This window comes from Doryrhamphus excisus, chromosome 5, assembly GCF_030265055.1.
Source record: "Doryrhamphus excisus isolate RoL2022-K1 chromosome 5, RoL_Dexc_1.0, whole genome shotgun sequence".
Lineage (NCBI taxonomy): Eukaryota > Metazoa > Chordata > Actinopteri > Syngnathiformes > Syngnathidae > Doryrhamphus > Doryrhamphus excisus.
In genome coordinates, this window is record NC_080470.1 from 15,574,860 (window position 1) to 15,589,558 (window position 14,699).

The 14,699-nt window shown below is 38.7% G+C and overlaps 1 protein-coding gene across 8 annotated transcripts in view; it reads right to left on the reverse strand.

Annotated features, from left to right (window-relative positions):
* obscna (obscurin, cytoskeletal calmodulin and titin-interacting RhoGEF a) overlaps positions 1–14,699 on the reverse strand; it is an 88,161-nt gene that overhangs the window by 27,715 nt on the left and 45,747 nt on the right. For 7 of the 8 annotated variants that reach the window (XM_058074403.1, XM_058074409.1, XM_058074407.1 and 4 more), the window contains 12 exons: positions 12,665–14,659; positions 11,135–11,216; positions 10,155–10,234; positions 9,958–10,070; positions 9,214–9,414; positions 4,107–4,189; positions 3,762–3,935; positions 3,526–3,685; positions 3,351–3,452; positions 1,835–1,999; positions 377–526; positions 118–295 (listed from right to left, as the gene is read on the reverse strand). In XM_058074403.1, the coding sequence (XP_057930386.1) occupies positions 118–295; positions 377–526; positions 1,835–1,999; positions 3,351–3,452; positions 3,526–3,685; positions 3,762–3,935; positions 4,107–4,189; positions 9,214–9,414; positions 9,958–10,070; positions 10,155–10,234; positions 11,135–11,216; positions 12,665–14,659 (3,483 nt within the window). The remainder of the gene's footprint in view (positions 1–117; positions 296–376; positions 527–1,834; positions 2,000–3,350; positions 3,453–3,525; positions 3,686–3,761; positions 3,936–4,106; positions 4,190–9,213; positions 9,415–9,957; positions 10,071–10,154; positions 10,235–11,134; positions 11,217–12,664; positions 14,660–14,699) is intronic. The other variant, XM_058074406.1, reaches the window with a different exon arrangement.

Sequence of the window (14,699 nt, forward strand, 5' to 3'; positions counted from 1 at the left end):
CCATTGAATAAAAAGTTGTGTTGTGGGTAAATCTGAATTCTTCTCTTGGCTGAAACTCTCAGAACAAGAGTCCAACCGCAAAGTTATTGTATGCTTCTATAGGAGTGGAAGACCTACTGTTGGTCGGCAGGCTGGATCGTTGCTGCAGCTCCTTCAGGTCTTTGAGCCATGAAAGTTTCACCAGCGGTGAGCGGCCCTGCAGCGTGTACCTCCGCACCGAGCCTCTGTGCTCGTGCCACAGCCCCCAAGCCTTGTCATCGCCTCCTGCTGTCTCCTTTAGCACCACATCATTCAGCTGGCAACGTCCAAAAAAGCGGTAAGATATTTTGTACCCTGTCACGTGGGAGCATCTGTAGTTTTTGGTTGTAGATATTACCTTCATTTTGTTCTTGAAGGTGTAGGTCTCACTGGCGTCCCTTTTCAGTTTGCAGAGGACAATACATTCTTTGAAAAGAAAGACTTGTCTCTGGTGCCCTCTTGAGGTTGTATTGATTTCTGGCGTTTCCTCCCACACTGTGAAGGCTCCCTTGAACACAGCAACATGCATTTCCTTACTTTTTCAAGTATCCCTCGTCTACGTGAATTCCCGCTAAGTAGGCTTCCTTATTTATAAATCGTAGTTAGAGCGTAGGAAACCTGTTTAAATACAAGTTTTGAACATTATTAGAGCCTTGGGGACATGACATTAGACCCTATAGTCGCCTTTACACTCCTATTACCCAACATGGTAACTACGTTTTATCAGAAATTAATAAAATTATCGCTGTTTTGTGGTTGACTATTGTTTATTAAACTGCCCTTTTTTTTAAAAATGTTGCCCATTATCTACAATCCTGGGGCGGCACGGCGGTCAAGTGGTTAGCGCGCAGACCTCACAGCTAGGAGACCAGGGTTCAATTCCACCCTCGGCCATCTCTGTGTGGAGTTTGCTCCGGTTTCCTCCCACATTCCAAAAAACATGCTAGGTTAATTGACGACTCCAAATTGTCCATAGGTATGAATGTGAGTGTGAATGGTTGTTTGTCTATATGTGCCCTGTGATTGGCTGGCGACCAGTCCAGGGTGTACCTCGCCTCTCGCCCAAAGACAGCTGGGATAGGCTCCAGCACCCCCGCGACCCTCGTGAGGAAAAGCGGTAGAAAATGAATGAATGAATCTACAATCCTTATGTGAGCTCTAAAGATATACAAACTGCTAAAAAGAGGTAGCTAAGAATGTACGTAATGAGACACACCCATTCCACCGAAAAAGGTTAGTAGCTTGGCTGTTGTGGTGTGGCAATGTGTCACTACGCCAGTAACATAGTTCTTCGGTGTATCAATGTTAATAGCTATAATAAAAACAATGTCATTGTAGCATGGTTTATATGCAAAATAGGTGAGTCTTGTGATGTGCATTCTTAGGTGCCTGGTTTTATCTATTCTTAGAGCTTTCGTCCCGCATAGGCAGTGTGGATGATGGGCAAAATTTTTCTTTAAACATATTGAAATACAAGTGATATGTAGTATTCGCAATACCATGGTTCCAGTATCGATTATTAGTCAAAACATGTTAAAATACATGTGTAGTATTCTGGTCACTAAGCAGCAGTAATGACACAAAACATTGAGACATTACCTTACATTACACTACCTTAACACTGCTTCAAATCATGAAATCAGCCATGGCATGTCCGACATGATGAGTGAAAAAAGTTCTCCTCTCATTCTATGTAGAAGGGTACGTTTTTTTGGCTTCTTAAGTTTATAAGAAATATATTTGAGGCAAACCGGTTAGCTTGTTAGCTCGCTAGCTTTCACATAATCCTTAAGATTATGCAAAAATATGCACTGACCTGTCGCACAGGCTCTCCAAGGGCGGTCAAAGGGGCAGGGTAGTTCTCAATGAGGGAGGCCTGGTGCAGGTTGTCCGACCTCCACGGCAGACAGGACACCAGGGAGAAGGCGTCCTCCAACAGACAGCAGCTCTGACCGCTTTTGGCCTTGTTCTTGATGAACTCCTGCAAATGTAAGGTTCAGTCAGATCGGGGTAGAATCAACAAATAAGATGACATCGTCAGACGGCACAGCATGAAATGTGGCCGAGCACGATGACACGTTGAAAGGGCAGACTTCAAACTGCCCACGAGTCTTTAAATGATGACATTTGGTCAAATGAAAACGATCAATAATATTCACTGTGATTTTGTAATGTTGTTGCTTTTGGCGGCTGCTTTCAAAGCCAAACTGACACATCATGGCTTTCCAACTCAGACCTGACTTTCTCTCTGGATGGTCCATGATGGGAATGAAAGTGACTGAAAAAAAATGACTGGAAAAAAAACTCTTTTATTTGACCATGTCACAAAACGATCTTGTATTGTCATCTTTTTTGGGACCAAATAAACCACAAATGTTATACCGTAAACCTCGGATATATCGGATTCAATTGTTCCCACCGGTTTTGTCCGATATAAGCGAAATCCGTTATATGCGTATACCGGAAAATGTCCGTTTTACGCATATATCGGATTTATATCCGGTATATGCGTAAATTGGATTTTATCCGTTATAAAAAGGCACTTCCTTGACTATGTTTCCAATGTACCTGGACTGGGCAATGAAAAGAGACGTAAGGTAATGAGAATTTAACTTTATTGGACTCTGAGCATAACAAATTGTTAATTAAGCTAGGCCCTGTTACGCCCGTCAGGCCTACGTTATTTCCAATAGTGAGGTTAAGATCTCATTCACTGCTGTGCTAGTATTATTGACGTCACTCACTTTTATGTTTGTCCTAAATCTTGAGCCAGGAGAAAGACAATAGCCAGTGACATCAACAAGATTAGCATAACGATGCGGCCATCCGATATATGCCAGGGAAATTTCATGGAAATGCATTGGAACGGGACTGGAGATTTTGTCCGAAATAGGCGAAATCCGTTTTAAAAATCTGATATATGCAATGAATTTTTATTGGAAATGCATTACAGAAAAATCGGTTCTTTTTTTATCTGCCCGTTGTGAGCGAATTTCCGATATATCCGAGGTTTACTGTAATTTATTTATATAATAATAATATAAGGTGCTCAAGCCAAAATAATTTTTTTGTTGTTATTCTTGTTTAAATCAAAATGACATGTAAACTGGAAAGGACAATATATTTTAAAATACTTTGTCTTTTTCTACCTGATTAAACGGAGTTCCAATTTACGACACTAGATAGCACCTGAATGCACCAGAGGTGTCAGAGTTGTTCAAATACCAGTGTGGCTTATAAACATGAGTAACCTGGTTATTTTTCATTTTTTCGTTGCTTTAACTTTAGATACAAAAGCAAACACAAAACAACATAAAAATTGTGAAAATCACCTTTAGTAATGCTTGATATGTCTGAATCCTCTCGATTGGTCTTTGGAGGAAGGTCATGGCATCCATGACAGGACCTTCAGGCCTACCAGATCCCGGTAACTCCTGTAACACGGCAAGAAATGTCCTTAAAACAAATATTATCATTTAGCCGGAATAATGTGGAATATACGTTTACCTTAAGGTACTGTTGGGTAACTTTATCAGCAATACAGACCTCTGCTTGTGCTTGGCCCACCATGTAGTGGATGTACTTTTCAAAATCTTCTGAGTGCTTGATCAGATGCATGGCGAAATCGTCATCCGTAGCGCACGCCCTCAACCCGGGAAGAATGGAACTGAAACAGCAGCACGTGATGTCAACGCCAGTCTGCACCATTGTACCATTGGCCAGCAGTGGCTGTTGTGTCGCACCTCTCGTGGAGAAAGACAATGTCCTTTATGTTTCTGAAAATGGTGTCCTTCTGGTTGAGGATGTTGATCGGGACGTGACGACTAGAGTCCAAGTGATTCAGCTGATGGGAAATGAACATCATCATCTCTTTCACGAACTCCTCTTCTCCGTCAATCAGGCCTTGGATCAGTTGGCTACAGATAGAAAACGACACCAATCAGCTGCCGGAACCATCTAGTCATCCTCCATTCACTTTTACTGGACTTGACTTCACGCTACACAATACTTATCAACTGCTATCTCGAAGCCAGATGCAACAATATTTCATATTTGTGTGTTGTAAGAGAATGAATGATGTGACTGACCTCAAAGCCCTCCTATACTCTTCTACTGTGGAACCAATCTCATCAAGACCCTCTTGAGGTGCCCTGAATTGCGTCATGGTCTCCTGTGTTAAACAACAACAGCACTGCATTTATTAGCTCCACCAAGCGCAGCACAGTGATATATTTGATTGTTTGTTTGTATTAAAAATAACTTCAAAGTTCTGAATGGATTTGGATGAAATTTTCAGGAATTGTCGGAAGAGGGTGAAATCATTTTCGGCAATTGTGCTTTAACGCCCCCCGGCAAAAAAACAATGGTGAGAGCATTGTTTGGGACATTTAGCATTCCAGGTACATTGCATTATCATGCTGATGTTAGCATTACTAGCAAACTAACATTAGGATACTATCATTTCATCATGGATAGACACTTAAACATGACAACATTAGCATGTTAGCATTCCAAGTATATTAACATAGTAGCTTTTTTAGCGATTTTCATGAATACTAACATTAGGATACTATCATTTTCATGGATAGACACTTAAACATGACAACATTAGCATGTTAGCATTCCAAGCATATTAACATAGTAGCATTTGTAGCGATTTTCATGAATACTAACATTAGGATACTATCATTTTCATGGATAGACTCTTAAATATAACAACATTAGCATGTTAGCATTCCAAGCATATTAACATAGTAGCATTTTTAGCGATTTTCATGAATACTAACATTAGGATACTATCATTTTCATGGATAGACTCTTAAACATAACAACATTAGCATGTTAGCATTCCAAGCATATTAACATAGTAGCATTTTTAGCGATTTTCATGAATACTAACATTAGGATACTATCATTTCATCATGGAAAGACTCTTAAACATAACAACATTAGCATGTTAGCATTCCAAGCATATTAACATAGTAGCATTTTTAGCGATTTTCATGAATACTAACATTAGGATACTATCATTTCATCATGGATAGACACTTAAACATAACAACATTAGCATGTTAGCATTCCAAGCATATTAACATAGTAGCATTTTTAGCTATTTTCATGAATACTAACATTGGGATACTATCATTTCATCATGGATAGACACTTAAACATAACAACATTAGCATGTTAGCATTCCAAGCATTTTAACATAGTAGCATTTTTAGCGATTTTCATGAATACTAACATTAGGATACTATCATTTCATCATGGATAGACTCTTAAACATAACAACATTAGCATGTTAGCATTCCAAGCATATTAACATAGTAGCATTTTTAGCGATTTTCATGAATACTAACATTAGGATACTATCATTTTCATGGATAGACACTTAAACATGACAACATTAGTATGTTAGCATTCCAAGCATATTAACATAGTAGCATTTTTAGCGATTTTCATGAATACTAACATTAGGATACTATCATTTTCATGGATAGACTCTTAAATATAACAACATTAGAATGTTAGCATTCCAAGCATATTAACATAGTAGCATTTTTAGCGATTTTCATGAATACTAACATTAGGATACTATCATTTCATCATGGAAAGACTCTTAAACATAACAACATTAGCATGTTAGCATTCCAAGCATATTAACATAGTAGCATTTTTAGCGATTTTCATGAATACTAACATTAGGATACTATCATTTTCATGGATAGACTCTTAAACATGACAACATTAGCATGTTAGCATTCCAAGCATATTAACATAGTAGCATTTTTAGCGATTTTCATGAATACTAACATTAGGATACTATCATTTTCATGGATAGACTCTTAAACATGACAACATTAGCATGTTAGCATTCCAAGCATATTAACATAGTAGCATTTTTAGTGATTTTCATGAATACTAACATTAGGATACTATCATTTTCATGGATAGACTCTTAAACATAACAACATTAGCATGTTAGCATTCCAAGCATATGAACATAGTAGCATTTTTAGCGATTTTCATGAATACTAACATTAGGATACTATCATTTTCATGGATAGACACTTCAACATGACAACACTAGCATGTTAGCATTCCAAGCATATTAACATAGTAGCATTTTTAGCGATTTTCATGAATACTAACATGAGGATACTATCAGTTTCATGGATAGACACTTCAACATGACAACATTAGAATGTTAGCATTCCAAGCATATTAACATAGTAGCATTTTTAGCGATTTTCATGAATACTAACATGAGGATACTATCATTTTCATGGATAGACACTTAAACATGACAACATTAGCATGTTAGCATTCCAAGCATATTAACATAGTAGCATTTTCAGCGATTTTCATGAATACTAACATTAGGATACTATCATTTTCATGGATAGACTCTTAAACATAACAACATTAGCATGTTAGCATTCCAAGCATATTAACATAGTAGCATTTTTAGCGATTTTCATGAATATTAACATTAGGATACTATCATTTTCATGGATAGACTCTTAAACATAACAACATTAGCATGTTAGCATTCCAAGCATATTAACATAGTAGCATTTTTAGCGATTTTCATGAATACTAACATTAGGATACTATCATTTTCATGGATAGACTCTTAAACATGACAACATTAGCATGTTAGCATTCCAAGCATATTAACATAGTAGCATTTTTAGCGATTTTCATGAATACTAACATTAGGATACTATCATTTTCATGGATAGACTCTTAAACATGACAACATTAGCATGTTAGCATTCCAAGCATATTAACATAGTCGCATTTTTAGCGATTTTCATGAATACTAACATTAGGATACTATCATTTTCATGGATAGACTCTTAAACATGACAACATTAGCATGTTAGCATTCCAAGCATATTAACATAGTAACATTTTTAGGGATTTTCATGAATACTAACATTAGGATACTATCATTTTCATGGATAGACTCTTAAACATGACAACATTAGCATGTTAGCATTCCAAGCATATTAACATAGTAGCATTTGTAGCGATTTTCATGAATACTAACATTAGGATACTATCATTTTCATGGATAGACTCTTAAACATGACAACATTAGCATGTTAGCATTCCAAGCATATTAACATAGTAGCATTTGTAGCGATTTTCATGAATACTAACATTAGGATACTATCATTTTCATGGATAGACACTTAAACATGACAACATTAGCATGTTAGCATTCCAAGCATATTAACATAGTAGCATTTGTAGCGATTTTCATGAATACTAACATTAGGATACTATCATTTTCATGGATAGACACTTAAACATAACAACATTAGCATGTTAGCATTCCAAGCATATTAACATAGTAGCATTTGTAGCGATTTTCATGAATACTAACATTAGGATACTATCATTTTCATGGATAGACTCTTAAACATAACAACATTAGCATGTTAGCATTCCAAGCATATTAACATAGTAGCATTTGTAGCGATTTTCATGAATACTAACATTAGGATACTATCATTTTCATGGATAGACTCTTAAACATGACAACATTAGCATGTTAGCATTCCAAGCATATTAACATAGTAGCATTTTTAGCGATTTTCATGAATACTAACATTAGGATACTATCATTTTCATGGATAGACTCTTAAACATAACAACATTAGCATGTTAGCATTCCAAGCATATTAACATAGTAGCATTTGTAGCGATTTTCATGAATACTAACATTAGGATACTATCATTTTCATGGATAGACACTTAAACATGACAACATTAGCATGTTAGCATTCCAAGCATATTAACATAGTAGCATTTTTAGCGATTTTCATGAATACTAACATTAGGATACTATCATTTTCATGGATAGACTCTTAAACATGACAACATTAGCATGTTAGCATTCCAAGCATATTAACATAGTCGCATTTTTAGCGATTTTCATGAATACTAACATTAGGATACTATCATTTTCATGGATAGACTCTTAAACATGACAACATTAGCATGTTAGCATTCCAAGCATATTAACATAGTAGCATTTTTAGCGATTTTCATGAATACTAACATTAGGATACTATCATTTTCATGGATAGACTCTTAAACATAACAACATTAGCATGTTAGCATTCCAAGCATATTAACATAGTAGCATTTGTAGCGATTTTCATGAATACTAACATTAGGATACTATCATTTTCATGGATAGACACTTAAACATGACAACATTAGCATGTTAGCATTCCAAGCATATTAACATAGTAGTATTTGTAGCGATTTTCATGAATACTAACATTAGGATACTATCATTTTCATGGATAGACACTTAAACATAACAACATTAGCATGTTAGCATTCCAAGCATATTAACATAGTAGCATTTTTAGCGATTTTCATGAATACTAACATTAGGATACTATCATTTTCATGGATAGACTCTTAAACATGACAACATTAGCATGTTAGCATTCCAAGCATATTAACATAGTAGCATTTGTAGCGATTTTCATGAATACTAACATTAGGATACTATCATTTTCATAGATAGACTCTTAAACATGACAACATTAGCATGTTAGCATTCCAAGCACATTAACATAGTAGCATTTTTAGCGATTTTCATGAATACTAACATAAAGATACTATCATTTTCATGGATAGACACTTAAACATGACAACATTAGCATGTTAGCATTCCAAGCACATTAACATAGTAGCATTTTTAGCGATTTTCATGAATACTAACATTAGGATACTATCATTTTCATGGATAGACTCTTAAACATAACAACATTAGCATGTTAGCATTCCAAGCATATTAACATAGTAGCATTTTTAGCGATTTTCATGAATATGAACCAAAGCAGACTCTTAGCGCTATAATCCTAGGTTAGCAATCAATACTAACATTTTTAGCACTTTCAGAGGGAGGCACTATACAAACATTATCATGCTGGGTGTTAGCATGCTATTGTTATTATTGTAATAGTTGTCACACAAAGTCACAGATATTGCAGAATGTTAGCATTCTTTAAGTCATTCGCGCCCTTCAATGGCATGTTTTCATGGTCGAGGAATCTATACAAAAATAAATGTTTAGGGCGCTCTCCGAGTATATTCCAGTTTTAACATGCTACGGAACAGTAAATTCACCCCTTTTGTAACTTAAGTTACAAATCCTCATCCCACCTTTCTCTTCTTCTCCAGGTAGGCCGGGCACACCCATCCCTGGCGAGCAGGGTTGGTTTTGGTGGGTTTGGTCCTCACCAGCCATTTGTCTGGGTGGACAGAGTCCATGACCTCCACGTATTGACCCTCCTTCAGGAGAAAGCTGTCCTTGCTTCCACTGTTGGGGTTGCAACCTGCTCGAGCCACATAGATTTCAAATGTCTGGAGGGAAAAATGGGAATATTTGAAAGAGCTGTATGGTCGCCCCCAAAAAAACCCAAATCTTATTCACCAGAAGTCAGTATCATTTATAAAGAGGTCTTAGATCATATAGGTCAAATGTATAACATACATGTACCACTGTTAGAAAGGTCACAATTTTTACATGTTCATGTATTGATACTGTACTGACAATGTTTTTTTTTTATCAAGCCAATATTTCAGTGGTGCCCTGTGTAAAAAATATTTAAAATTTTTATGGGTATAGAGATATAATCGGCCGACGTTGGCGTAAACATGAGATCTCGGTTCATATCAGTATCTTGTTATTTCAGCTTGCAATGTCTGCAATGTGAAGCCTGGAATTTGAGTTGTTGTGTGTAACCGAGGGTCTTATTAAGATTTCCGCTGATGTTGTGCAAGGTCGACACAACCAAAGGACAGCAGCCACGAAGCTCGGGAAACACTTTCTATTATCACAGCCTTTGTCATATTATTTTTTTTTTTTAGACATCTCTGAAGCATCCAAGTAGCAAAATCCCAAACCTCGCGTTGATCTTCTTCCCCTTCAGACTCGGATCCAGAGACAGTGCTGGCTAACGGTGTATGGGCTCGAAGATGTTTAGGAGATGGTGTTCTCATGCGGCTTTCGTGGGTTCCTGTCAGTCGCAGACACAAAATAGCATGAAGGTATCTGATCATAATAATACCACACAGAAAGGGAATTGTTCAGTCTTGCTCACCTTTGATCGTTAATAGGTTTTTAAGTGGTTGGGAATCTTCGTCCGTTGGAAGCATTTGGTCTCTTGCCTCAGGAAGCTCCCTGGGATGATGTTTACCAAATGAATAGACGGTCATTATTGCAATGAAATCAAACAGAGACCTGAATCCGGTGATTCCCAACGACTGCGTCATGGCACAAAGAGATGATCCAATTTCACATACATAATTGGTCCCAAAATGACAACTGTATTTATTATTATAAATATAAGAGTATATATATCTATAACAGGGGTGTCCAACCTTTTTCCACTGAGGGCCACATTGTGAAAAATGAAAGGATGCAACTTTGATACAGTAAACCTCGGATATATCGGATTCAATTGTTCCCACTGGTTTTGTCCAATATAATCGAAATCCGTTATATGCGTATACCAGAAAATGTCCGTTTTACATCGGATTTTATCCGTTATAAAAAGGCACTTCCTTGACTATGTTTCCAATGTACCTGGACGCGCAGGCAACGCTGCAAACGCTGCAAATGACGTCATATAGCAGCCTGTCACGATTCGGCAAATCGGAGCGCCACGATGCGGCCATCCGATATATGCGAGGGAAATTTAATGGAAATGCATTGGAACGGGACTGGACATTTTGTCCGAAATAGGCGAAATCCGTTATAAAAAATCCGATATATGCAATGAATTTTTATTGGAAATGCATTACAGAAAAATCGGTTCTTTTTTATCTGTCCGTTGTGAGCGAATTTCCGATATATCCGAGTCCGATATATCCGAGGTTTACTATATTTTGTAAAAGTGTTTGTATCAGTATGGGTTATACTAGCACAGTATCTACTTGGTATCAGATTGATAGCAGAATTTGTACTCGTATCGCCCAGCTGCTACCATTCATACAACATTCATGCAACATTACAACATTGTAATGTAAAATATGTGCCTTGGCTCAGTAAAGGTTGAGAAACACTGCTCCCATCTCCTACCTTGGCGGGGTGGTCTTAATGGTGCATATTTCTAAAGGTTCCATCACATCTGGAGCGGTCTCATAGTCGGATGGACTTGACACTGGTGAAGAAAATGGTTGGAATCAAAACAAGTGAAAATACGTACAATACTGTATTCTACATGGGTCTTGAGGTGTCTGTGAGACAGGTACTAGACTCCTCACGAGGAGACACATATAGGTAGTATTTTTCTGGTGACTTTGCGCTGCAACAGATATATAAGACGACTCAATTGCTGTCATCGTGAGAAGAGGGAACGTTCATGTGAAGTATTTACTCGGCAGACCACTCAATTGTGGCACAAAATCACTCGAAACACTTAAGAATACCTTCCTGACCTAAACAGATTGAAAGGGCGATAAACGCTGACCAAAGTGTGTGAATGGAAGCTAGCGGGGTTAGCTTAGTTTAGCATGCTTGCGTGGTTGTGTGTGACTCTGGCTTGAGAATATTTTCAACTTTGATGGAAGGAATATTTTACACTGTCCGATGACGACGTGCAGGTTCTGAGTGGAAAAAATATGAGAAACACCTTTATATTCATCTTAGTTGTAAATAAACATTCTACACACACGGAACACACTTTTGTGGCCGTCCATCAAAATTAGAGCGCAGTTTGCCCCATGTATGCATACACACAATAAGAGTCATAAAAAAAAGATCTTACATTAGCAGTTGGAATTGCATGGGTGACTACATCTTCTTTAATCATATGCACAGGTATTAGAGGTTGTTGAAGATTTTGTAGCAATGTGTTTGGTTGTTACCGATGAATAATTGACGATTTGTATTCCATGATATGACTTGTTATGCAAGACTCAAATTTAATATTGTCATATCGTGAAACATCCCAAAAATATTGTGATTTATACTAAGGTCCATATTAAGGATGTGGAAAATTATCGATATTAATCGATATATGGATGTGCATGCGCACGATGCAAGTGCGTGGGCTCATTCACTGGGTACCGATGCAATTGACGAGTGAAATCTAGATTCATCTCGATGCGTTGGTGGGTATCGGTAAAATCCGATGCAAGCACTGTTTTATTAATGTTCAACTTCACCGCATATGCTGTTACCCAGGTGCCATGAATGCACCATCATTATTTCGCATTTTGTATTGAATACGGATGGAAGCTGTGAGGCACATACAACTACAGTAAACCTCGGATATATCGGATTCAATTGTTCCCACTGGTTTTGTCCGATATAAGCGAAATCCGTTATATGCATATACCGGAAAATGTCCGTTTTACGCATATATCGGATTTATATCCGGTATATGCGTAAATCGGATTTTATCCGTTATAAAAAGGCACTTCCTTGACTATGTTTCCAATGTACCTGGACGCGCAGGCAACGCTGCAAACGCTGCAAATGACGTCGTATAGCGGCCTGTCACGCATACTTTGTGGAAATTCACCTATCGCAGTGGGGTGTTGAACCAATTAACCATGATAATGGAGGGATTACTGTAAGGAATGAAAAAGTAAGTGCATGACGTACTGGAGCTGCTGGCAATGAGGGAGGATGCTCTCCTCTCCTGGAGACTCAGGTGGTTGTCCTGCTCGGTCAGGTTGTAGGCCTCCCACCAAGAGACATCCACGTTCTCCGCATAGTTGTCGGCATCTGAGGCAGAGGTGTGTTGAGGCTTATTTTGAATCTGTGTTTTGATCTGTGTTTTGTCCTCAGGGGCCAGTTGCAGAGGGGTAATGGCGGCAAGCGGCGGGTGCGCAGGTTTTCTTTCTGGCTGCTGGGGTTGGACCACAGTTATGTTGCTATTGTGGGACGTCATGCCGTGCATATTGGCCGCCTCGCATGTGTAGATGCCACTGTCACTGAGGGTCAGGTTGGTTATTGCGAGAGTGCATACGCCATTCTCTGTAGCTTCCATAAGATGACGCTTATCACTGCTGACTTGTTGGCCGTCTTTGAGCCAACATAGTGTGTCATATTGTCCTTCTACAACACACACCAGACTGACGCTGCCGCCAACATCTGCACAATGGTTCTTAAAGACCTCTTTGAAGACTGGACGCATGTCTTTGATTGGAGATTCTTTTATTTGTTCATGGCCAGCGCTGGTGCACATCTCCGGTGAAGCATTCTGGGTTGTCTTCTGGACAACCACCACGGGATTAAGGCCGCAGGGTTGGGTTGGGTTGGATTGGACTGGGATTTCTGTCAAAGCCTCTGAGAAAGTTTCATCTTCAGAGATGTAGAGGAGAGGAATGTCTTCTTCTGTCGTTTGCACTGCTTGATAGTCATCGTTCCCTACCAGTGAACCGAGATCCGTCTCTTTGTCAGCTTCAGGTTCTTTTCTCATGGGTTTTACGGGATGTTTGATCAGCTGTTTAGAAACTGCTTTTTTCTGATTCTCAACCAGTTCAGCATCTGCTGGCGGCGACTGGGTTTCCTCCAGTCTTGATCGCTCCTCTTTCAAAGGCCATGTTGGCTGCTTTAGAAGCTGTTCTTCAGATGTCGTGATGACTCTCCTTGCAAGCTGCTCTTCTTGATCTGTTTCAGTGTCTCTGGATAGCTGTTGCTCCAGTCCTGTCCTTGTTTTGCTTTTTGACCTCACAGGCGGCTTTGGACGACCATGTCCAGCCTTTAGGTCTTGAGGCTTAGTTTGTATTTCAACTGAATTGTTGTCCTGAGTTTGAGCCATTACGTGTTGTTCCTCTACGATTTGTGTGGTCACTCGTTCTTTCGCCCGGCCTCTCTGTTTAGCTCCTTCCTGAGAATCATTGATTGTCATGTTTGATGGCTTGAGAATGATCTTGTCTGTTTCCTTTGGAACGCATTCAAGAGGCTCTTTACCACCTACCTTTCCTTTGGACCTGACCGGTGGCTTTAAATACTCTTCGCTATGCTGAATTGACTTGCCTTCGTGTTCTGTTGTTGCTTGGCTCCCAATGGATGTTATAATCGGTTTCACAGCCTTTTTGTCCTCCTCGACTCTCTTCCACAGTACTGTCTCTGGATGTTTCTCCATCTCTTCAATTTCACCAGCCTTACTGAAAGGTTTCTCCTGCCGCTTTTGACTTGTTTCCAAGTCTTCAAACGGCTGGTTCCATTGATTTTCCACCTTGTCTCCAAGAGTCCTGTCTGGGTGAATAACTTTATCTTGTCGCATTCCCGGTTCTCGTTTGTCTAGGTCAACTTTTTCAATCTTACCCTCTTTCTCACGCAACACTACTGGTCTTTTTTGAACCTCCACATCCTGGTCCATTTTGTCCTGTTGGTTTGCATTCTGAGAAGTTTCTGTATTCTGGGTGTTTTCTCTTTGCAATGCTTGGGCAAGCTCTTTATTGTTAAACATAGGTTCTATATCTTGTTCTAACACTGTGATGGATGCTTTTCGCATTGTCCTCTTCTTGGGTTCTGGAGGAACAGGGTGAGCATCAAGTAGATGCCCATTCTCAGGCGTAGGTGTGGAAACACTGCTCCTTCTCCGTGGCATTATCGTTGGAGGCTCCTTTGGTAAAGTAGTCTTTGGCACTAGTGGGAAGTTGGACAAAAAATGTTTGAGAGTTAAAAA